This window comes from Geospiza fortis, unplaced genomic scaffold, assembly GCF_000277835.1.
Source record: "Geospiza fortis unplaced genomic scaffold, GeoFor_1.0 scaffold213, whole genome shotgun sequence".
NCBI lineage: Eukaryota > Metazoa > Chordata > Aves > Passeriformes > Thraupidae > Geospiza > Geospiza fortis.
In genome coordinates, this window is record NW_005054399.1 from 2411800 (window position 1) to 2435443 (window position 23644).

At 52.0% G+C, this 23644-nt stretch overlaps 1 protein-coding gene across 1 annotated transcript; it reads left to right on the forward strand.

Moving 5' to 3' along the window:
- The first annotated feature begins 263 nt into the window (after positions 1-263).
- USP31 (ubiquitin specific peptidase 31) lies at positions 264-18326 on the forward strand. Its single transcript, XM_005425966.3, has 16 exons — positions 264-588; positions 1064-1152; positions 2022-2114; positions 3208-3343; positions 3858-4002; positions 4776-4959; positions 5448-5559; positions 5754-5848; positions 6382-6459; positions 6650-6779; positions 7947-8066; positions 8228-8453; positions 8834-8992; positions 9764-9916; positions 10903-12458; positions 15570-18326. The coding sequence occupies exons 1-15, from the start codon at positions 352-354 to the stop codon at positions 12441-12443; spliced, it is 3498 nt and encodes a 1165-aa protein (XP_005426023.2). The 5' UTR covers positions 264-351; the 3' UTR covers positions 12444-12458; positions 15570-18326.
- The last annotated feature ends 5318 nt before the right edge of the window (positions 18327-23644 follow it).

Sequence of the window (23644 nt, forward strand, 5' to 3'; positions counted from 1 at the left end):
GGCAATAGAAGATAGTGTTTAGGATGAGAGAGTTATGCATACTGGAGTCTTGATACCCAGTGGAAAAAATTCCGTGGTGGCTCGTACTACTCCTGTGCTTGACAGGGTGCTGATGGGAAGTAATTTTGCTCTACCTGCATGATGGTGATCAGACTGTAGAAGCATCTGTGATTTAGATGTCCTGATCCTGGCTAAGTCCTGGAACTGTAGACCTAGATTAGCATTGATCACCTGCATCAAGGTTTTGGGAAATGTGTGACCCCACCAAAACTGCAATGAGCAAGACAGAGTGTGTGGGCATTAGGAGACTAAATTGTTGTTTTGCTTCAGCTGGAGCAAAGAGAAGGTTTCATGAGGGCAGCAGTGTCAGGTGCTGTGAGGCAGGGTAGGTGTGCTAGAGCAGCCTCAGCTCTGCCTGAGCTGTTGCTGCAGTGTCTCTTCTCCCCACAGAACATCGTGTCCAAGAACGCGATGCAGTACCGCGGCAACGCCCAGCACGATGCCCAGGAGTTCCTGCTTTGGCTGCTCGACAGAGTCCACGAGGATCTCAACAACGTGGTGAATTCCAGTGGCATGCCTCCACTCAAGGTAAGGGATTCTGCTGGGGGACACTGTGGGAGTCTAACTTTGCACACAGGCTTTCCTTTTAAAGTAGCTCTCCCCATTGGCTTCTCAACTTCAGTAGTTCAGATGGAACAAAAGCTTGGGTTAAAATAATGTTTGTTTCTGCTCTGGAATGCAACCAGCTGTTCCACTAATCCCTGGCCAGTGCTCCCTGGGGCAGTTGTGTTTGAGTGGCTCTGCAATAGCCAGGAAGTGTTACTGGGGGCTGCCAGACCCTGTCAGGTATGAGCCCCGTGCCCTTCCTGAGGCCGCCCTGCCCACCTCACCTTCCTGCATGCCCACCCCTTGGAGCAGAGTGTGGCTTGGTAGTTAAAAATGTCTGTGGCATTTTTCCAGTGATTTTGGCTAAGGAAAGTACAATTTGACTGGAGTTCTGGAGCCACCTGCTTGGTGCACCCCCACACCTGGGTGTGCCTCAAGGGTTCGTTCTCTCTTTTAGCCGCCGCTGGAGGATGATGTGCTGCTTGAGGGCCCAGCCTTTCCCATCAGTAGCACTTTTGTGCAGGAACTCTTTCAAGCCCAATACAGGTATGGTATTTTGTAATTTTTTTGAATGTATGTGTGACCCCAGTATAATTCTAAACTGACACTGGCTCCCAGTACAGTTGGGACTGGTGTCACTCTGTTAACAACTGCTTCTGAATTCCCGCTGAACTGAGACCTTGCTCTAGAGAAAAGAGAGAATTTCACTGCTTCACAATTGGTATATTCTGTGTAAATCTGCAGTATGTACCGCTACACCTCTTCCTGTGCGTGAGTCAGTGCTTCATGGGCAAAGGCTCAGGGAAGCGTAGTGCTATGGGGCTCACCCTGACTGTCAGAGGGAAGAACCCATGGCAGGATCTAGAGGTGCCTGGGAATTAGGGATCCCCCAGTGTGTGCAGAGTGCTTGTCATCTGGCACATCTGGGAATTCTGAGTGAAGTTATCACTGTCCCTTCAGGGCTTTCCCTTGTGTTTCCCCTCTTTCTGGGAAGAGAGCTTCCTAATTTCAGAGCTATTGGAAGAGAACAGCTGAATCACCAGTGTTCCTTGATGACTTGTGCCTGTACTGCTGTAAGAATTAAATTGCTGGGCTTCCTCCCCAGTATTTGCCAACTTTTCCTTTGCAAAGGCAAAACCTTAAGCCTGGTCTAAGACAGAAAGTCATTGTAAGGCAAGATTGATTCTGAATGAGAATGAGAATGGACTCTGGTCTGGAGCTCTTCCTGTGTGAGGGCTGCGTGCACCCCAGTGCTGGCTCTCTCTGTCCCTGTCCTGTAACTTCACCTCTCTCCAAAGACAAAACCCTTCCAGGGTTTCCCGTTGGATCTGCTGGTGGTGAATATGGGATTTGATGGTTTATACATTCCCAGTGGGGTGAGGTGTAACTGTGCCCTGTTATCCATGTTGTCCCAGGTCCTCCCTGACGTGCCCTCATTGCCAGAAGCAGAGCAACACCTTTGACCCCTTCCTGTGCATCTCGCTGCCGATCCCTCTGCCGCACACCCGGTACGGAGCTGTCCCGAGCTCTTGGCTCTTCCCCTGCATGTCTGTTCCTTCATTTGCTGCTGCAGCAAGACAACACCAGCAAAATTTCTGATAAGTCATGAAAAAGATAGATGGGACCGTATGGGGATTAATGTTTTGCTTTGCAGGTAAAATGGAAAATTGAGGCTTTTACTTGAAAGGCCTATCCTTCCTATAGAATTAATTTTGGGAGAAAAAGTCTTTGCTTCACATAACCAAAATATTTTGCTGTTCACCTGATTTATAGCATTTTAAAATTAAAAAATGGAAAAGGATGAAACACTGTTTTTTTGAGAACAGTCTCACTGATCAGTCCAATTTCAAAAACTGAAGTTAAAATCTTTCCTGCAAAACGTTTTGCTTTTTTGAAAGACAGCTGATGCAAATAAAGAAAAAACTTCAGGGGAAGCAAAAAATCCAGATAAAACATTCAAAGTGAAGATAGAGATGCGCAGCAAAACTACCTGTGGTATAAACAAACTCCTTCACCTGGTGTTTGCATCCAGAAAACTTGTGTAGGTTCCAGAAGTAATGGAACAGAGTGATGATAAGGCAGATTAAACATTGCTGTCCCATTTGCTCTGGAAATCCCTGCTTCACCACTGGGTGGAGGCTGAGTGGGCTGTCCAGGGAAGGTGTCCCCTCCCTCTTCTCTCCCCAGTAGTGCTGCTGGCTGCGGTTGGAGGCAGGATTGAGGCAGCCTGGTCCCAGTAGCAGCTCTCCAAGTACTTCAAGGTGCTGTTTTATACTGACCGTCCCAAGCTTCCTTACTGGATCCCTGATGGAAACCTGATTGCCTTCTCCTAGACAGTTTTGGTTTTAACTTTGTGGGCCATTTTGAGATGTTCTGCATGTGGGAGCAGATAACACCAGGCCATATAGTAGGAAAGGAGTCTGTAATCAAACATCCTTGTTGGGCTGCAGCCGAGTGCAGCTGCAGCGAGGTGGATCCGGACAGTCAGGAGGGCCCTGTACCTGGTGGGCAGCCTGGATGTGCCCAGGCTGGGCTGAGGCTGCTCGGGCAGTGCCCAGAGGTGCTGAGCCCAGCCTGGCAGTGCTGCCATGCTCTCCACAGGCCTCTCTACGTCACCGTGGTGTACCAGGGCAAGTGCTCGCACTGCATGCGCATCGGCGTGGCCGTGCCCATCTCCGGAACCGTGGCCAGGCTGCGGGAGGCTGTGTCCTCGGAAACCAAGATACCCACGGAGCAGGTAAGGGGCTGGGCTGCTCACCTGTGTGCCCTCCCTGCACTGGGAGGGAGAGGGGAGGCTTTTGTCCCTCGTTGGATGTAGAGGAATTGAAATTGGCTGCCCATGATTGAACGGGGAAGTGAGGTAGTGGTGGAAATCTGGATCATTCTTTTCCCTGTGCATTGGCTGTTTGGATCCTAGTGATGTTGGAACAGCCCTCAGTGCACTGTGCAGACCTGCTTGACCCCGTGGTGTGCATGCTGGCAGCGAGGTAAGCACTGGGCACCTACGGTGAATTGCTCTGTAGGAGGAGCTTCAGGAAAGCTGTTGAATTCCACCAAAACGTCTCCATGTGTTGCTTTTACCTCAACTTCTCATTTATGGCTGTCCTTTTCCCTGTTCCTTGCTGCTGGCTGATGACAGGGTGTCTTGAGGAGTGCCATCCCTTAGCAGGAAAATCCCAGCTGAGAGATGGGGCACTGAGCTGAAACCGTGGGTGGTTTGATGCGTTCTGGTTTGCTCCTGGTGCCTGCAGATCGTGCTGACAGAGATGTACTACGATGGGTTCCATCGCTCCTTCTGCGACACCGACGACTTGGACACCATCCACGAGAGCGACTGCATTTTTGCCTTTGAGACCCCAGAGATCTTCAGGCCTGAGGGCATCCTCAGTCAGAGAGGTGAGTCAATAACTCTTAATGCCCACCTCGGGTGACTAGTGAGGGAGGTTTGTGTGGGAAAAGAATGAGTCCCACAAGCTGTTGATGTTCTGGTGTATTGATTTCAGCTCTGACTTTGTCCAGGCTCATTCCGGAAGATTTAATAGTGTTGTCAGCTGGGAGGTTATCAAGCAGTGTTGTACACTCCTTTCTGCCTCTTCTCAGGGCTGATGCTGCAGGCCAGGCTGGCTTAATGGGAAATCTCTTGTCAGGCTTAATTTAAAGGCCTGCTAGGGACCAGATGAAGCCACTGAAATTGCATTATTTAAAATCAGATTGCTAGTGATGAATAAACAGTCTCAGGAATGAATAAACACTTTCTCTTTCCAAGCTCAAACTCCTCGGCCTCTGCATGGTCCCTCAGTGAAAGGTAATCATGGTATCCTGGGCAGATGGAGTGTAATCAAAGGCAAATTTTATTATTGAAAGTAACAAGTTGGGTTCTTGGCTCTTTAGTGTTTCTTGCGGGCAGTAAAAGCTGGAGTGCTTGTACAACATGCTTGTACAACATGGGAAAAATCAGATGGGGAGCACTTGCATATAATGTCCTTCTCTAAAGAAACAGACACTGTGAAAGGAAGTTGCTCTTTGAAGCCTTTGTCCAAGTGATGCAAATGCTCCTGATTCCATACTGACCTGCTCCTCTGTAGCCCAAGGAGGGCTTCTTGAGGGGGGTATCAGGGCACTAAAGGCAAATGACATAATGAAATGTTTCCTTTCTCCTAACTTTTCAGGAATACATGTGAACAATAACCTGAATAACTTGAAATGTGGCACTGAGCACTCCCGAACAATAGCTTACTCTCAAGGAATGGTGAAGTCTGGAAAACTGGAACAGTCCTCTCCTAAACTAGCAGCAAATGACAAGATTGTCTTGCTGGTGTGTAACAGAGCGTGCACTGGACAGCAGAGCAAAAGGTGACTGGCAGCAGCATGGCTGGAGTTGCTCTTCTGGCTGCTTCCTAAACTGATCTGGATTTTACTGTCCTGTAGTACAGGCTCCAGGTGAAGGAGCATCATCGGGTGCTAAAGAACACATTGATCAAAAAGCATTAATGGGTGCAGCAAAATATTTCTAATTTTGGTGAACTTCAAGTATTGCATTACTGCAAAGAAACAAATGCAGCCCAGTTGAAAGGGTACACCACCTTTGTCTGGTTTGAGAGCAGCATGTTTGACCAGACCCTGTTATGGGTGGGAATTTTTAATTGGCGTGAAAATGGGGGGAAGGAGAGAAGTGAGAAACAACCATGGCAAAGGCATTTGTATCAGCTGGAGGCTGAGAACTGCCTCAGCCTCTGAAGCTTCACAAAACTTCACATGAAGTTCTCCCATGTAGTTTGGGGTTCCTATTGCTGAACAGGATAATCTTTTAATTGTTCCTCAAATGCTTCTCCTTTCCATAGGTTTGGCTTACCCTTTGTGTTGCACTTGGAAAAAACAATTGCTTGGGATATTCTGCAGAAGGAAATACTGGAGAAGATGCAGTATTTCCTGCGGCCTGCAGCCTGCTTGCAGGTGAGACAAATGCGAGCTGTTGAATGCACAGGTTCCATTGCTGTGCTCAGCCCTCTGTCAGCTCATTGGCACAGGCCTCTTTGAGACCTTGTACATTTGCTTTGTCATGTCAAACATGTTCTAGGGTGAAGTCTTTGTCAGCCAGGGGCAGGTTGGGTTGGAGGCACTGAGGTGTCTCTGTTCTCTGATTGCAGGTTTGCCCATTCAGCTTGCGAGTGGTCAGTGTTGTGGGCATAACATACTTGCTACCTCAGGAGGAGCAACCCCTCTGCCACCCAACAGTGGAAAGGTGAGCTGGCCCTCAGTGCTGGGTGCTTCCCAGGAGTGGAGAGAGGTGTGTTAGCTGGGAGCTCAGTGTTTACCATGCAGAAATGAACAGTCCTGGGGAGGATGTGTGGAATGCACTGCAGGGGCCTCAGGAGCAGGGAAATGAGGGAGCATCCTTAGGAAGCTGTGTGAGAATACCTCAGTTGTGTGTCATGCCATCTGGAGTCTGTCCTCCCTGGAAATGGAGAACAGAATGAAAATATTACTCTCACTATTTTTAATTTTTTTCTTGTGCCTGTTATTCTTTGAAATGTTGATAAATGCCTGATCTGTAACAGGTGTATGTTGCCTTACAGAACTCGCATACTTGGGTGAAGGCATTTACCAGCTTTGCCAAGTGTTTGGCTGTGTGAATTCCTTACACTCCTTTGCAAACCTCAGCTGTGGGAGTGAAGGAAGGGTGAAGGGCTTGTAGAGAGAAATTACATGCATGTAGAAGATAATGTAAACTTTGGATTGAAAGATGGTCTGACTTATTTCTGCTCCTCCCTGCAGGGCATTGAAGTCATGCGGACAGGGGGGAACTGCTCATGTGAAATTAGTGGTAGAATGGGACAAAGAAACTAAAGATTAGTAAGTATGAAGTAAAAAACCTTAAACTGTGTTCACCTCACAATTGCTGCTTGTAGCTTGCTTGTGTGAACTGTGCATCCTTCAGCAAACATGAGACCACTCAAACTCCACCTGTGCCCAGCCCCTGCCTGCAGGGACGGCCTGGGGAGCAAGGGGATGTGCTGGTAAATGTGGTGTCTCCCTGATGCAGCTTGTTTGTGAATACAGAAGAGGAATATATTCCAGACTCTGAAAGCGTCCGCCAGCAGAGAGAGCTTCATCATCAACCTCAGATCTGCACTTTATCTCAGTGTTTCCAACTGTACACCAAAGAGGAACAGGTAGGTACAGACTGTGTACGCTGGCTTGTTCACATGCTGCAGGAACTCCCTCACTCCCAGCAGCTCTGTTGTGCAAACAGTGATTCCTTGTGACAGGAGAATAGATTTGTAACACAAGATTAGTTGTCTGTGCTGCTAACGGAGCTCCTCTGCAGTGAGGAGGTTGTGGGAGGTCCTGCTGCTGGGTTCTTTGCTGCCCAAATGCTGATACAAGAACTTAGTCCTCTCTTTGGCAATTTCCTCTGTGAAATATTGTGACTATTATAAAGGGTCAGGACAGTGTGGCTTCATGGGTTCAGTTCTGCAGGAAGGTGGCTGCTCCCCTGCTCTGGCTGTGCCCGTTGTGTGAGGCTGGAGAGACAGGAGCGGTGGTGTGCCACAGGCAGGCTGGAGAGGGCTCTGACCTGGCCCCTGCCTGGCACATGGAAGCCATCGGAATTCCTTTGGTGGTCTCTAATCTGCTGCACAAAGGGCTCGTCTGGAGGTAGTCTTTGGACCCAGGACTGAGCTGTAATAATTTGGGAGTCTCTTTTTGGTTTTTTCAGAGGTGGGAGAAGAGTTGTTTGACAGCTTAAATCTCTGTGTCTGCTGAGTTCTCTGAGCACTGGGCTGTGGACGGAGGCTTGGGGGACAGGGAGAGTCTTCAGTGTGTAACTCTGTGCTGTTGGGACTTCAGAGGAAGGAGAGGGTTCCCAGAGGGCAGTGAGGTGTCAGAGGGGCATCCAAAGCACACCTTTCTGCTTTCTGTTCTGATTTTTTTCTGCTTTTTTATCCCTGCTTTTTTTCTACTGCTGGTTTTCTTGTGGCAATACTTTTCAGGCTGCCAAGCCTGCCTGGTTTTTGCCTTGGTTTTTCCTTCTCCTTCTTCTCCACTTCCAAGGCACTGGCGTTTATAAGGTGCAAAAAGGTCCTCTGCACAGCAGCACTGGCTGAATTCTGCCTTGCAGCAGAAAGTGCCTCCTGAATGAGACACAGATATCTCTGCTTGTCACTTTGAAAAGCATCATTGGGAACCCTGCATTTCCAGTGAGCTTGATAAGTGCTGGAGGGAGATGAGGCAGAGGGGTCAATGTCTGCACTGGGCTTGGGGCAGCAGGGGAGCAGTGGTGTGGTGGAAGCTGCCTTGGAATTTGAAAACCAAACTTCACTCCTGCCTGTTCCTTGTAGCTTGCCCCAGATGATGCATGGCGATGCCCACACTGTAAGCAGCTGCAGCAGGGTAGCATCACACTGAGCCTCTGGACCTTACCTGATGTTCTCATCATACATCTCAAAAGGTTTAGACAGGTAAGGATGCGTGTAGTGTTGCTGAGGGACTGCTGAGTGATATGAGTAGACTCCCCTCTTTAGAAGCAGCCATTCTGCCCTATCCCAGGTGTTCCTCGCCTGGGGTTTTCCCAGGCATGGTGGCCTTGGCCTCTGCAGCTCATGCTCTTCTCTGTACACAGGAAGGAGACCGAAGGATGAAACTTCAGAACATGGTTAAATTTCCCTTGAGTGGCTTGGACATGACTCCTCATGTTGTGAAACGCAGCCAGAGCAGCTGGAGCTTGCCATCACACTGGTCACCTTGGAGGAAACCTTATGGCCTCGGCAGGGATCCTGAGGACTACATCTATGACCTGTATGCTGTCTGCAACCACCATGGCACCATGCAAGGGGGACATTATACAGGCAAGTGTCCTGCTGTGCTGTCTGTGGGGGAGCCTTTCACAAAGATGCTAGTTATATTTCTGTATGGAGTCAGAAAGGGAGTCACTGGTGGAAGCAGTGTCACAGGTTATAGAGGGTGAAGTGAATGGAGCCACCCCAAATGATGTTCTGTTCTGAGTGGTAATGATGGACCAAGAAAGTCCTGAAGTGTAAGCTGTTTATTATGTTCTGGCAGCCTGAGGCTTCCATCTTGCCAGTCAGACTGGAAGATGATGCAAGAATCCATCTGTTCCTCGCATTGTCTGAGTCCATCATAGCAGATAAGGTTATGTTAAATGTCATACAGCAAACCTGAGAGCAGTAGGAGTGAGAGAGTCTTACAGTAATGTATTATTCCTTAGCATATTGCAAGAATTCTGTTGATGGCCAGTGGTACTGCTTCGATGATAGTGAAGTTCAGCAGCTTTCTGAAAGTGAAGTCTGCAAGCAGACTGCCTACATCTTGTTCTACCAGCGGCGCACAGCGATCCCCTCGTGGTCTGCCAACAGCTCCGTGGCAGGTAAGCCCTGCTGGCCCTGTCCAGGGCTGGCTCTAACTTGTCTTCTTGGGTAGTTTGTCCTTCTGGGGAATTTTCCACCCAGCTCTGCTTAAACCCCCATTCTTGTGTCCCAGAACTCAGCGAGGCTTGTCTGAGTCTGTGGCTGGGTGTCAGAGGCCACGGGAACTTTCCAGCTCTTCTGCTAAGGCAGTGTTGGCAGGGAGATGGGGGAGCCCCTGTGCCCCCACGGGTGACTGCTCAGAGCTGCCCTTGTGCAGGACACCAAATCATGACTCACTCCTTCCCTATGGCAGCACTGAGTCCCAAGGAGGCACCCATAGTGCATGTGTTGGTGGAATCCAGGGTGAGCTGTGGGCAGGTGCAGGCTTGGTGACCTGCCCTGGATAAAAAGGCATTTTTGTGGCCTTGGGGTGGCAGCTGAAATGCTGCCAGTGCCTGCATGCTGGTATTCACAGCACCCTGGGACAAGTGCAGTTCTGACCATAAATGCTCCATAAGAGTACAGCCCCATTCCCTTGGCAGTGTCTGGGTGCTGGGCCCAGCTCTGCTGACGTGTGTGTGTCCCTGCAGGCTGTGAGGGCTCACACCTGGCTCAGGTGTGACCCAGGGCAGGGCAGCAGTGCCTGACCCGGGGCTGCCTGGCTCTGCTGACGTGTGTGTGTCCCTGCAGGCTGTGAGGGCTCACACCTGGCTCAGGTGTGACCCAGGGCAGGGCAGCAGTGCCTGACCCGGGGCTGTCCGGCTCTGCTCACACGTGTGTGTGTCCCGCAGGCTCCACCAGCTCGTCGCTGTGCGAGCACTGGGTCAGCCGGCTCCCGGGCAGCAAGCAGCCCAGCGTGGCCTCGGCCGCCTCCTCGCGCCGCACCTCGCTCGCCTCGCTCTCCGAGTCCGTGGAGCTCACTGGGGAACGCAGCGAAGATGATGGTGTGTATCTCTCCTGGGGGCCGCTTGTCTTTCTGTGGCAAGATCCTTACTAAAACAGCTGCAAAATCTGTGGTTGCAAGGGATGCTTAGTCCAGCTGAGAGAGGCAGGAGCTGGCTCGGTGGGAGCATGGATGGGCTTCTGTCTCATAGGAAAGGGGGAGGACAGCAGGCAGGAACCATAAGGAATCTTTCAGAGAAAGCAATTGCCATCAACAAAACCTCTAAATCTGGAACTTTTCTCGCTAGTGTTCTCTCTGGGTATCACTGCATCACCTTTGCAGGGTGGCTGACACAGTCCTGGCAGATTCAGCATAGGCACTAATTACCTGCTGCTGTGCTTATGGATGGCCCCAGGGAGGGAGATGAAAACTCACCCATGTATGCAAGTTACTGTTCAGTTCCTGGCTTTGCCTGGTTCCTCCACACATTGTCTCGTAACTTCTGAAAATGCAGAGCTTCATGGGTCATTCAGAACACTTGGAAGCTGGTGTGGAGATGTCCCTGCAGCAGTGCTGTGACAGCTGTCAGGTCCGACCATGGAAGTCCTACTTCTAAAATACTTATATTTTGTGTTTCTAAATACAATTACATCACTTGATCTAGAGGTAGGAATCCTACTTTGCCTTTCACAGAATGCTCTGAGAAATATTCTTTAATACAGAATCATAATCCTAGCTGGTGATCTTGCCAGTTTCAAGGACTTTTGAGGTGCAAGCCTTGTGTTTGATCTGCTGCTCAGGGATGAGAAAAGAATCTGGGTTATCAGTTAGAGGCTTCAGAAAGCTGCTCCTGGGTGACCCCTAGCATGTAACACTTGTTGGATTCCTCATTCAGCTTTTGTGCAAGAAACTGTGCCTGCAGCCTGCACGGAGAGACACAGTGTGGTGTGGGTGGGCTGCTTGGCTCTCCTGGGGAAATGTGGATGGGGGGTAAACCAGCTGCAGCCTTGGCTTTCCCACTGAGACTGTCACTTGCTTTCTCTGCAGGAGGATTTTCAACTCGACCATTTGTAAGGAGTGTCCAGCGTCAGAGCTTGTCCTCCAGATCCTCTGTCACCAGCCCGCTGGCAGTGAGTGAGAATGGTGTCAGGCCTTCGTGGTCACTTTCTGCAAAACTGCAGTTCCGCTCCAACTCCCCATCACGCTTCTCTGGAGATTCCCCAGTACATACCTCTGCTTCCACTCTGGAGAAGATTGGGGAAGCTGCTGACGATAAAGTTTCCACCTCGTGCTTTGGCAGCCTGAGGAATCTCTCTAGCAGCTACTTGGAGCCCTGTGACAGCAGTCGGCGAGAGCACAGGACAGCTCGCAGAGCCCCGTTGGCTGTCATGGAAGGGGCGTTCAGGGAAGGGTCCGTTGTAAGGACATCGAGCTCAGACCTTTCAGATGGCTATGGTAAAAGCTCTGTGCAGCCAGACAGGAATCACCCTGCTCTGGACCCTTTTGATAACAACAATCAAATCGCCTTTGTTGACCAGAGCGATTCTGTGGACAGCTCCCCAGTGAAGGAGGTGAAAGCCCCAGCTGGGACGGGGCTGGCTGCAGAGAAGGCACATGACACCCCTAAGAAGGGTCACAGCTCCAAAGGAGCTACTGAACCAGACAAAAGTTTGAGGAAGGGAAGGACAGTCTTAGCTACCCAAGAGACCAAAGTCTCTCACTCTTCTCCTCCACTGAAGAGCTCTCAGAAAGCTTCCCGGTCTCGAAGTAAGGCAGACTCCTCGAGGGTCAGCGGGCGACACGGGTCTCCTGCTCCCACGCAGGCTAGGAAGGACCACAGCACAAAGCCCCTGGAGGCATCTGTCCCTTCAGCTCCACAGAAGCAGAAGTCAGGTTCTTCTCCATCCTCCACAGCTGCCAAGAAAACCCCATCAGGCTCATTGACTAAGGGCTCTTCCTCTGGGAAGAGCCGGACTTCAGAGCGCAGCCTCAGCAGGGAGGGCTCCAAGGTCAGCCTGGGCTCGGATAAAACGAGCGTTACCAGCGGCTCCAGGACGAGCTCCCCGCGCATCAGCCACTCCAGGAGTGACAGCAGGGCAGTGGACAGCAAGCACGTGCGCAGCTCCTCCATGGCCAACCTGCGCTCCCCGAGCGCTGCGGCGCGCTCCGGGCTGAAGAGGGACAGCAAGTCAGAAGAGAAGGGTTTGTCTTTCTTTAAATCAGCCTTAAGGCAGAAGGAGACACGGAGGTCGGCAGACCTGGGGAAGACAACAATGCTTTCAAAAAAGACAGGGAGTGTCAGTTCCAAGTCAGGCAGTAAAAATGTGCTGGAGGACAAACCAGATAAAGGTGGTGTCCCACCAGCCTCTCAAACCAATGCCAACATTACTACAAAAGAAAAACTTGTCTCAAAAGATGCCACATCTAACAAACATTCTCTGCTATCCAGTCGCAAGTCCAAGTCTTCCCAGCTAGATCCCAGAGTCCAGTCTCCTCCTTCCAGTGGCAAGCAGTCTGCTGACAAGCCGCTGAAAAAATTACCTTCCAGCATGCAGGTGTCTGTACGGCCTTCTCTGGAACCTCAGTGAAATGCTGCAATCCAGGTGTCTTTTCTTCTGCTGAGAAGCTAATTTATTCTGAGCTCTTGTTTTTTGTTCATGTGCCTAATGTATGTTTTGAGGAGAAGTTAACTGCAAGTTGTTAAAGCGCCTTTGATTCTGCCATCAAACCAAATAGCCACAGGCAGCCAGCACTGGTGCAAGTAGCCTAGCTGGAGTCGTTGTTGAACATGAATGCAGCTGTCCCATAGCACTTGTACAGGAGTCTCTGTCGAAAGTGCAACAACTTTCTTCAGATTTGAGGGTTGGGACCTGACCCCCAGTTGTACTGACACTGGTGTGCTTTGTAGAGCTGTGAACTGATATTCCTTTGGTCTTGTTCTGAGTGGGCTGTGTCCACACTGGTGTATGGCCTTGTTCTGAGCTGTGGAGGATGCGAAGGAAACTGGAGAGACTGTCGCTTCTTTCTGCTCTCAACTCTCTGTCCCTGCTCCCCTCCATTTCCAAGCTTTCTAAAGGGCAATATTTCAACACTAATGTTGTTTCTCAGGTATATACTCAGCCAGTATAGGAGGGACTAGCATTAGTGACGGACAGAAAGGTACCTGTGTGTCTCTGTGCACGTCTGTGTAATAGATTTCCTTTTTGCATTCCAACAGCAGGAAGTTTGAAATGTAACCTGCAGTTTTTGTTGCTATGTCTGTGAAGAATTTTGCTTTGTCCATACCTAAGGCAACCTCTAGCCTGTCCTGTTTCACTACTTTCTTCTGAAATGCTCTGCTAAACAACAGAAGAAATCCCTGGGCAGCAGCTGCTGGCCAGCTCGTCCTGTGGAAGCAGTGCCATGGGAGAGTTACGTCCACACACCTGGATGGCCATGATACTGTCAGGATGCCCCTGTTCAAACTCCTGGGAAGCATTTCCTAATGTGCTCAGACCCTTATCGTAGTGGTGTAATTAAGCCTCCATTATCTCTAGGGGTGATGTTTAGATCAAGTGTCATCCTGCCCTCTCTGAGCATGCTTTGACAGGCCCCTTTGTGTGGCTTGGAGGGGCAGTTTTCCTGTTCCCCAGAGTGCTGTACATTCTTCCCTCTGGCATGCCTGTCCCCTGCCCCTGGGTCTGGCTGCCACATGTCCCTCAGTGGAAGGTTCCCCTTCTTGTTTGGACGACAGCCTCCACCAGGGTCAAAACACTACATCTACTGATGTCTTTGTTTACATGCCCTTCTTACAGGGGAGATTCCTCAAGTTCTGTAAGGTTCCTCTTAAGGTGGATTTCTTAAGTCCTTTTACATATATGTAGTGTAATCCTTTTTTTTTAAATCCATGAGTTTTTATTGATGTGCTGCATATCCTTTATCCAGAGCCTGTCATGTAGGTTGTGGCAAGCTGGGCAATGTGCTGGGCACGCTCTCTGCTGAGTGAGGTCTGTGCCTGTCCAGCCCAATGGCAGAGCTTGGGGCCAGGGACGTGTGTGCTCTGTCCCATCAGTATAACAAACTGGCCTCTGCCACCTCCCTTGCTGAGGTCCTGCTTGCCCTGCAGGCAGCCTTGCCCCCAGGACACCTTGCTGCTGCTCTATGATCAGTTTTCTGCTCACCACACACCTGCAGCAAGCTTGGGAGGGAAGGGTTGGGGGTACCAGGCTCCTCGTGTGTGGGGCTGAGCTGGGAGTGCCCTCGAGCTGGGGTCAGTGTGGGATGAGCCCACCTGCCATGGAGCCCTTGCAGTGTCCTGGTGATGTCCTGCTGCATCCCCTGCATGTGCTCCAGCAGTGCCCACAGCCTGAGGTGTAATGCCCTGCCTGTTCCAACCCAGACATGACTGTCCCCCCATGCATTCCTTCATCCAGGCATTGTTTCAGTCTCATTTATTGCAGCAACGAGAAGCAAAGATTGCATTGCTTGCTTCTGAAATGTATGACTTGGATTATTCATGGATTATTTTCTGTTACATCCAGCAGAGCAGATAAGACTTGCTTCACATTGCAGTACTTAAATTACTCCCTGAAATGTTGATGTTGAAGTATTTGTTTAAGGTTTTATCTGTATTAAGGTCTTACACTGTCTTGGCTCTTCTCTTGTAACAACTCTTCTAGCAAGAATGTAATTCCGGTGGCTTACGCTGGCTCGGTTTGGGATCTTTTAATAGACAGAAATACTTTCTGTGCATTTTGCCATGGACATTTGTGAAAGGTTGTTTTTATCAAATGACATTCTTTTTCATGTCATCATTCACTGGAGGAGTTTAAACTGGAAGCTGGTGTGTGGGTTTTGAGGTGGTTTTCCTCCTGTGCTGCATGCCTGACTGAGGGGAATTTGAAGGCATGTCCAAACCCATGTTTTAGCTGAACACCAGTTCAATGTTTGTATCTGTAGCAAGATAATGGTCCTTGGAGCTCTCATTTGGGTAGAAGGGAGATGGAGGTCCTGGTATTCCAGCAGCTGATAAAAGTAATTGAACCTCTGCAATCCCATGAGAAGCCAATCTCACTCTCTTTCTGCACATTCTCCACAATTCTTGATGCTAATTGCTGCCAGCTCCAGTACTATCTGCTCTCTATGCAGCCAAACTGGATTTCTGTCCCTCTGGAAGGGCAGCTCTGTGCACAGGCTCCTTGCTGTGCAGTGTGAGTCGGCAGGAGGGGCTGCCCTGGCAGTACCCTTGTCTCTGAGTGGGTGGGTGCTGCTCCTGGTGGGTTTCCTGCTCAGGGGGACTTGCCTTGGGGTGTCCTCAGGCAAAGGGGTTTGGCTTACCAGGGTGCACCAGGGTTCGTGTGGGACATAAGACATGCACTGGGCAGAATGTGGAAGTGTGAGCCTGTGGGGAGTGCAGTCCTGCTCGTGTCTGTGTCTGTACCAGGGCCCTTGGGAGCAGCCACTCCTGTCACTGCACAGCTCTGCCTGTCCGTGTCACACATCTTCAGTAGTCAGTGAGCTTCCTTGCACAGGACAGGGTTGAAGGGTGTTGGTCTGGGAGTCTTAATCAAAGCCTTGTTGCTGTTACAGTCCTGGCTCCATCAATGAAGTAGGATAAATGTTTCTGAAATGGAATGTAGGTTATTACAGGCCCTACTTAAAGGGATTTTGGGAAAATCATCAGTCTTCTCTCCTTGCTTTAAAGCACACTTCTCTCTTGTCCCTTTCATGTGTAGGAGCTCCTGTCCATGGTATTGTGTTGCCCAGCTGCCAGGATGTGGCATGGTACCAGGGAGCACTCGAGAGAGGGATCTGCCAAGTCCTAGATGCCAACACCACCGTGGCTTTGCATATGGATCCTTCAGGCAGCAATGGCTTGAGGCTATTCTGGAGCAGCTGCATGTACATGGTCACGTCTTAAAGTTCCTGTTGGCCATCAGAAGCACTCATGGCTGTGCTGTGAGGGAGGTGGGCTCTGCCATCTCCCAGAGGCTGCTGCTGCCCAGGGACCTCTGCCTCCCCTGGGTGGTGGCATGTAGGGCCTGGAAGTCTCACTGGCATCTGAGTGCGGTGGGAACAGCTCTGCCAGCTCTGTCCTGCCCAGCCTGGCTGGGCTGGCAGGGTCTGGGGCCTTCCTGCCGAGGTCCTGGAAGTGAAGGTTTGGCTGACAGTGATGGGAAATGCCTGGGAAAGGGAGGCTCCCACGCAGGTGAGCTCCAAGGCAAAGCAGGCGTTCAGGCAGAGTGTTTCCAGCTGGCTTTGGGTTGGTTTGCCTGTGCCAGCGTGTGACCTGCATTTCACCCACGTCCCCAGTCTGCCACTTGCTCTTGCTCCTGGAATTGGCTCCTGGGCGCAGGAGAGCAGCGCCTTCATTCCAGTGCTCAATTCCTACAGGAGTCACCTAGAGACTTTTTTTTACCCTTTTTGGGCTGTGTCTTTTGGACAGTGTTTAGTAGTATTCAAGTTATAAGCACATTTTCAATGACGTGTATTGAAGAGGCACCTTTTATTTGTATTAATCACATTTGATAGACAATTTGGTGCCTGCAGTTCTCTGTAACTTGTGTCTCACTTTGGGTGTGTAAATTGTTAACCCTTTCACACTTATCAAATATGGATTAATAAAAACAAGATGCTTAGGATAGAAAGCTAGCAGCTTAATTGCACTTCTCCCACTGCAAGTGCCCTCATCCGCCGTCGCTGCAGGGGTTTTGCTTTCTGAAGCTGAAACTGGAGCATGCCCAGCATTTTCCTCGGTGTGAGGCAGCCTGCATGGCCCTGCTGTCCCCCTGCATGTCCCTACTAACTATGCAATGCTCTAGCCCAGCCGTGGCTCTGGAGCAGGCTTGGAGCCTGTGCTGGCCTCGGTGCAGCTGCTGCTGGCACACAGGAGCATGTCCCTGGGTTCTGCTTCCTTTGCACATCTCTGGCTCTTTCCTTTGCAGGATTCTGCGTTACTGACAAGGCTGCAGCGTAACGTAAGGTTAGAGGGATTGGAGCAGGGAAATGAGAACAAACTGATTTCTATTTTGTGTTGTTTTTCCTTTTGTTAGCAGGGCGCCCTGCTCGGGGTTCTGTGTGCAGCCTGGCATTGCATGCAGTGTGAGGGGCTGTGAGCAGGGGCAGGATGGTGCCCGGGGCACACAGAGCTGCTGTGAGTGTCCTTGTCAGGCGAGCTGTTCCCTGCTGGCCTCCTGCTGCCCAGGCTGCTCCTGGGGCTTTGCCTGCCTCTCTGGGGGAGCCCCTGTGCTGCCTGGCCGTGCTCAGAGTGCTGTGGTGCCCTGGTGCTGGGTTGGAGCCGTGTCCTGTGGGCAGCCCTGTGTGCTGCATGGCCAGGGCAGCCGCCCTGGGCTTCCTGCAGGTCCCAGGACTCCTCCTGATTCTTGGCCCTGCAACTTTGGTGCCCTCCCCTTGGTCAGCTGGCATGGAGAGGCTGTGGAAACAACATTCCAAATAATTTCACTGTTGGGTGGTGTTGTTTTTTTCTTTTGTTTTTTATTTTAGATTGGTTTGGGTTTTTTTTAATCTTTGTCATTTGCCTACTAATCCAAAAGAATTTGGCAGTATCTAATGATACCTGTGGAGGGAACTGAAATTTAGTTTTAATCTGTGGTGAGATGAAAGTCCTCATGGTTTTCTCAACAAAAGCATCGTAAAGCAATTACTGTTAAGAGCTTTATTTTGTAGAAGAAAAGCACCTGAAGACTTGTACGATGTCTGTGTTAGACCTGAAGGCTTAGGGACTCTAGTTTTTAAAAGGTGATAGCACTCAATTTATCTGCAAATAGTGTTTTTTAAAAGACACAGATTAAAACTAAGTGTAACCACCAGTCCTGGCTCACTCAGCCCTGCAGTGCGCACGTGCTGGCCTCAGGCTCGTGTGCCATTTGTGAGTGCAATAACCCCTTTGGAGGTGCTACACTGCCTTGGCTAGGGTAACACAAGGGAATCCAGGCCACCGGTGGCTCCTTTATTGTCCTGTGGCCTTCCAAGTATGAATTTGTACAGATTTGCTCACCACCTGTGCCTCACCATTGGTTAAAATTGAATTTTAAGTCCTGTTGCAAATGCAATTTCTCTTCTGGACACAATGCCAGATTTTACACTGGAATATCTACAGTTCTCAAACTGCATGTCACATCACTGTACCTGGTACAGGGACGTGGGGCTTTCCCACACCTTTGATATTCTCCTCTGTATTTTAATGTTTTTGACCTGTACAGTAATTGGAAAGCAGGCTGTCTACTTGGGGTTGAACATTGTACCATAAATTTTAAATTATTTGAGGACAACTGCATGAGACTGTGTCAATGCCTTTTATTATTTATTTGTATGTTTTATTATTCGAGGTGTATGCACTTTTAATATGCAGAATTTATATTTTTATGTTAAAAATCATTTTCTTTCAGAAAGAAGAGTTTGAATATGAGGAATTGGAATTAAGTGCAAAAAGGGGAATATGTAATAAAATACAATAAATTTATTACTAGGCATCCTGCCTGAGTGAGCGTTTTTCCAGGCTGCAGCTTCAGCCTTGCTGTGTTCCTGCTCTGGGCCCAGGGTGGGGGCACGGGAGCTTCCAGGGCTGCTTTGGGGACACCAGAGCCAGAGCGTGGCTTGGGCACAGCCTGTGTGCTGGGGAGGGGGGGCTCGGGCTCCTCCTGCCCCTGTGCTCTTCCTGATGCTTCTCTCTCCACAGACGCTCAGCCAGTGCTGCTCCGCTCGGAGGGGTGCGGGACCTGCACCAGAGCCACGTGCTGGTGAGTTGGGGCCCTGAGCCCCAGGGCAGGGGGATGTGCTCGGGTTCCTCTTTGGTGCTGGAGGGCTCACACCTGCTCAGGCAGAGCTGGGAGTGCTCCCTGTCCGTCCGTCCATCCATCCAGCCAGCCATCCAGCCATCCAGCCATGCCTCGTGTCAGCCCCCCAACATGAAGGGGCTGCTCAGTGCCAGGGCAGTCCCCCGCCACCCCCAGCCCTGCCCATGGCCCCTGCCACCCATGGCAGTGAGGCCAAGCTCCCCACAGGAGGGACACGTGGCCCCAGGTCCTGTGGCACTTGGGCCAGGAGACCCGCAGCCAGATCCCCACACATCCAGGGGACCCTCAGGCCACCCCTGCCTACAACGTGGCCAGAGGTATTGGGGGCCAGGGTGGCCTCAGGGGCTTCTGCCATCACCAGACACGGGAGGCTTGAAGCTCCTCCAGCTCTGTCCTAATTAAAGATCATTTTTCCCTTAGCAGGGTGAGCAGCGGTGGCTCCAGACGTGGAGGAGAGTGTGGATGGGCTGCTCCTGCTGCCACCCCTGAGCCCAGCGACGAGGAGGATGGAGCAAGGCAGGAGCAGGACAGGCTGCCTCTCCTGGTGCTGAATGGAAAGCCTCTGTTCTTGGTGGATGGTTTGCAGTGGCCCACCTGGGCTGGGAGAGCTGCTCCAGCTGCCCCAGCTGCAGGCACAGCCCCTGCTGGGCTGCCCAGTCTCGGGGCAAAGGGGGCACAGATTGGGCACCCCAGGGTCTCCTCTGGGCCCAAGGATGGAAGATGACATGGTCCCCCTGTGCCTGCAGCCCTTTCTGCTGTGCACTCAGATCCTCCTGCTCCAGTGAGCCCTTGGATCAGTGCATCAGGGGCTGGCTTGGGCGTCACAAATTCACCTTTCAACATGATTTTTGATTCTCAAGGGTTCATTTTCTCTCTCCTCCTCTGTGCATATTTTTGCAGGAGGGGACTGTTGCACAGGTGAGCAGCATTATCACCCCCATGCCCTTCAGTGCTCACCACAGGGGAAGTTGTCAGTGAATCCCCCTTGTTCCCCAAATCCCCAGATGGGTTGTCCTGTCCCCTTGCCTGGTGGTGGTTACAGAAATGGTGATGTTGGTGTGTTCATCAACAGCTGTGCTGCATCACCCCGTGCCCACAGGGTCCTGGGGCCCTGGGGACTGCATGGCCCCTGCCAGGGAGCCTTGGTCTGTGTTTCCATCCATCCATCCTGCTGGCAGTGGTGAGCTGGAGCTGAGCCCTGGGTGCTGGGCTGAGGAGCTGGCTGCTGCCCTGGCCAGTCAGGCACACGGGTCCCACCCCTACCATGTACCAGAGGCACTGCTTCACAGCTTGTGTGGAAATGGGGATGGCAGATGTCAAATCATGGGGTCATCATTTATTTATAGGTGATTACATTAAAGAGAGATTAACATAGCCAAAGGCTTCGCAGAATTAGAGTTAATGTACTTGTGTTTATTATATTTGCCAACATTTCTCCAATCCAGCTGGGTTTTTCTGGCCACAGGATTTAACAGTGAGCCCACTGCCATCCTCCAGCCCGCCTGGGAGGGGCGTGCAGGTCCCTGTAGAACACCTGAGAACTTTGATCTTGGAGTGCTCGGTTCTGCTGCCTCCCACTCTGAGGGTCCGTGGGCAGCGCCTGGGCCATGGGCAGGACTCAGCAATGGGTTGGGAGGGGAGCCCAGGGCTGGGGCTCCCAGCTGGCGCTCCCAGGCTGGGATTATTCTGTGTTTAACTGGGATCAGACTATGCAGAGCTGGGCACAGGGCTCTGGCGCCCTGGGGAGGGGGTGTGTCCCTGAGGAGCCCCGGTGGGAAGTGCCAGGTGCTTCCTTGGCCCTGTGCCCCCAGAGCTGGGTCACTTGTCACTGTCCCATGGGCTGCAGGGTGGTGCTGCCAGCTCAGGGGGCACCAGCAGAGCTGCCCTGCTGATGGATCAACCAGAGGAGCCAAGAGCAGCCTGTGTTTGGCTGGAGGTGCCAAACCACACAGGAATGGTCCCTGGTTGTGCCAGTCAGGACTGAGGGTGCAGAGTGGGTGTGTGACTCCCTGCTGCTGCCTGGTGGGACGCCTGCCTGCCTCTGAGAGCCACAACAAACCCAGGCTTTGGGAGGCTGTCAATAAATTGTAACACATTAGGCACTGTCACCCCTACCCCTGGACTCTTAAATTTTGCTCTAATTGGAGTATTGCTTTTCCTTCCTCAGCACTTTTTCCCCTCGGCCAGGTATCGATCCTGGCTCTGTGGGGATCTGGCTAACTGTTGGCAATTTATGGGAACATAAAACTAGTCCATCGTAGAGCAAAAACCCAGCTTTTAATAAGAAATGGCAACATCAGCCAGAAGCTGATTCCAAGGTGGGTTTACCATTTTACAGTGGGTCCCCAGGTCAGGGGAACAGGAGCTGTTGAGGGAAAGGGACCTTTAGAAGCCCTCTGGGCTGGGCAGCCTTGTGGGCAGGGGAGGCCTGAGGGGCTTTTGAAGATGTGGGGGTCTCCTTTCTGGTCTCCTGTGCCCCTTCCCATGGTGGCTGGGGGTCTGGCTGGGGTCCCCTGGCCCCACAGGACCTGGGTCCATAGTATGTCCCCTCCTGCCTGGAGCTTGGTCACTGCTGTGTGTGACAGCAGCTGGTGGGCAGCAGGCTGGGCTGGGGCTGCAGGACATCACTGGCAGTGAAGGGCTCTGGTGCTGGGCAACCTCCTCAACCCTTTCACATGTCCTTGCTCGGCTCCCCCAGCCCCTTGGGACTCTCCCCTGGTGATGGATGCCGGTGGCTTTGCCGGTGGTTGTGAATTCCCAGACCCGTGGGCCTTCATCCCCCTGGGGTGTTCCTGCAGCTTTGGGGGCGTGGGGTCCTTGGGGAGCAGGACCCTGGGATTAGGAGACACCTGGCACTCCCAGCCCAGCTCCAGCCCCGGCAGAAGCTCCCGAGCATCCCTCACTCCCAGCCCAGCTCCAGCCCCGGCGGGAGCTCCCGAGCATCCCTCACTCCCAGCCCTGCCTCCCAGCCTGCAGACGGTCGCTCTGCCCTGTCTGTGTCACGCAGCGCCAGGGCGTGTTGTGTTGGGTGTCCCGGTGCTGTAACAGCTGCTCTCCCCGCCATTTGCTGCCATCTAATTGTGGTTTTATTGAAATGAGTCTAAATTGTCTGGGAATACATTAGCTCGCTGTGTCTCTGTGGCGCGCACTCCGCATGGATGTGAGCACTCCGCAGAACGCTCCCGTTTTTAATCTTGCAGAACCGGCTCCCTGGAGAGCGGCTGCATTTCCCAACAGCCCTGATGAGTTTCCAGAGCTGGGGTCAGGTTGTCTTGGCCGTGGTAATGGGGCCGGGGCTCGCCCGCAGCTCTGTGCTCCAGACTGTGAATAACCCGCGGCTGCTGCCCCGCTCCCTCTGCTCCAGAGTGAGCACTGCAAAGCAGCCCCCAGGACAGTCTTGAAGTGCTTTAATATTTCGCGAATGATTTATTGAGGGTAACGAGCAGATGATAGACTGCATTTCAAGGTGCGGATTATCTATTAGAGCTCATGTTGAAGGCATCTGCGCTGACAAGCTGCTGCCGAGCGAGGCAAGTACCAGCGATCTGTTGTGTGGCAGGAGGGGTCAGCACCTCCTGCCGCAGCTCGGAGACAGCCCAGTGCCCTCCCGCTGCCCTGGGACAGCGCTGAATTCCTGTCCCTGGCCGGTGGCCCCGGTCCTGCCAAGGCTCAGAGCTCCTGCCGTGCCCGGTTAGGAGGAACCTGGCGGCGGTTCCGTGGTGCTGGATGGTTCATGGGCTGTGGCATCACCTCTGCAGCTCTCAGGGAGGGAGGTGGGCAGCTGCTTCACTGATTTCCCGGGTGATTTGTCTTGCAGGGCCGGTCGTGCCCCCGGGAGCTGCGGTGCTGCCGCACCCGTGACCCGGCGGGGTGCGCGGTCCCCAGGAAGGCGCTGGCTGCGGGACACGAAGCTCTCTGCCCTCCAGGGTCTGCCCTGCACCCTCTTTCACACCTTGTGCAGTCGGTGCTGCCCGTCCCCGTGTGGCACAGCCAAGCTGGGCCAAAAGGGGGCCCTGTGGGCTCAGAGTGGCCGCGACTGGACGTTGTCCCCTGGGTACCCCTTCTCTGCTGCGGGAGAGCAGGGGCTGCCCTACTGCTGTGCTGGCTTCGTTGCAGCGAGATTAATGCTGGTTATTGGGAGTTTTTATCACCTCAATGTTTCCCCTCAGCTCCTGAAACCAGCTTCTGCCCGGATTTATTACCTGGCAGATAAATACAAGTGCAGGTTTATTTTGTCTCCCTGTTCATCAGAAAGGAATGAAAATGTAAGCAAAATAGTAAAAATAAAACAGACTCGGTTTTTCTTTAATTGACCTTTGATTTTTAACGTAATACCTTCCCCATGTTGCTGCTTCAGCCTTTAATTTCTCTCGGTGAAGTGGCTGTGTTCAATGATTCATTCTGTCCTGAGGCAAAGCACACACTGTAATTGGTTTTTAACTTCCTGGAATGTCAAAGCCAGGATTGAAATTTTACGTATCACACCACCAATTCAATACTGGCTTTAATAATAATGTTGCAGAAAGGAAAGCAGATTTACAGCTGTAGAAAAATGTAATCAAATTTTGAGCCTGAATGCAGTAAGTCCAAATGCTAGTTTTCATTTGGAAACTTGTTAGATAAATGTGACATCACCTGAGTGGTTCCCAGCTCATTTCTGCTTCTCCGAGCCGCAGCCGGGGGAGCTTGGAGGGCTGGGACGAGGTGGGGACTGCGGCTCCGGGGCCAGGTGCGCTCGGCCGGAGCCGCTTGCGATGGCAGCGGCCCAAGGTCCGGCCCGAGATCCCACCCGAGATCCAGCCCGAAATCCGGCCCGAAATCCGGCCGAGATCCGGCCGAGGTCCGACCCGAGATCCGCCCGAGGTCCGACCCGAGATCCGCCCGAGGTCCGGCCCAGGTCCGGCCCAGGGAGCGCTGCCGCCGCCGGGGCTGTGCCGGCCCGGGCCGAGCTCTGCCGGGGCCGCTCCGCCGGCCGGGGCTGCTGGGGGGAAGGA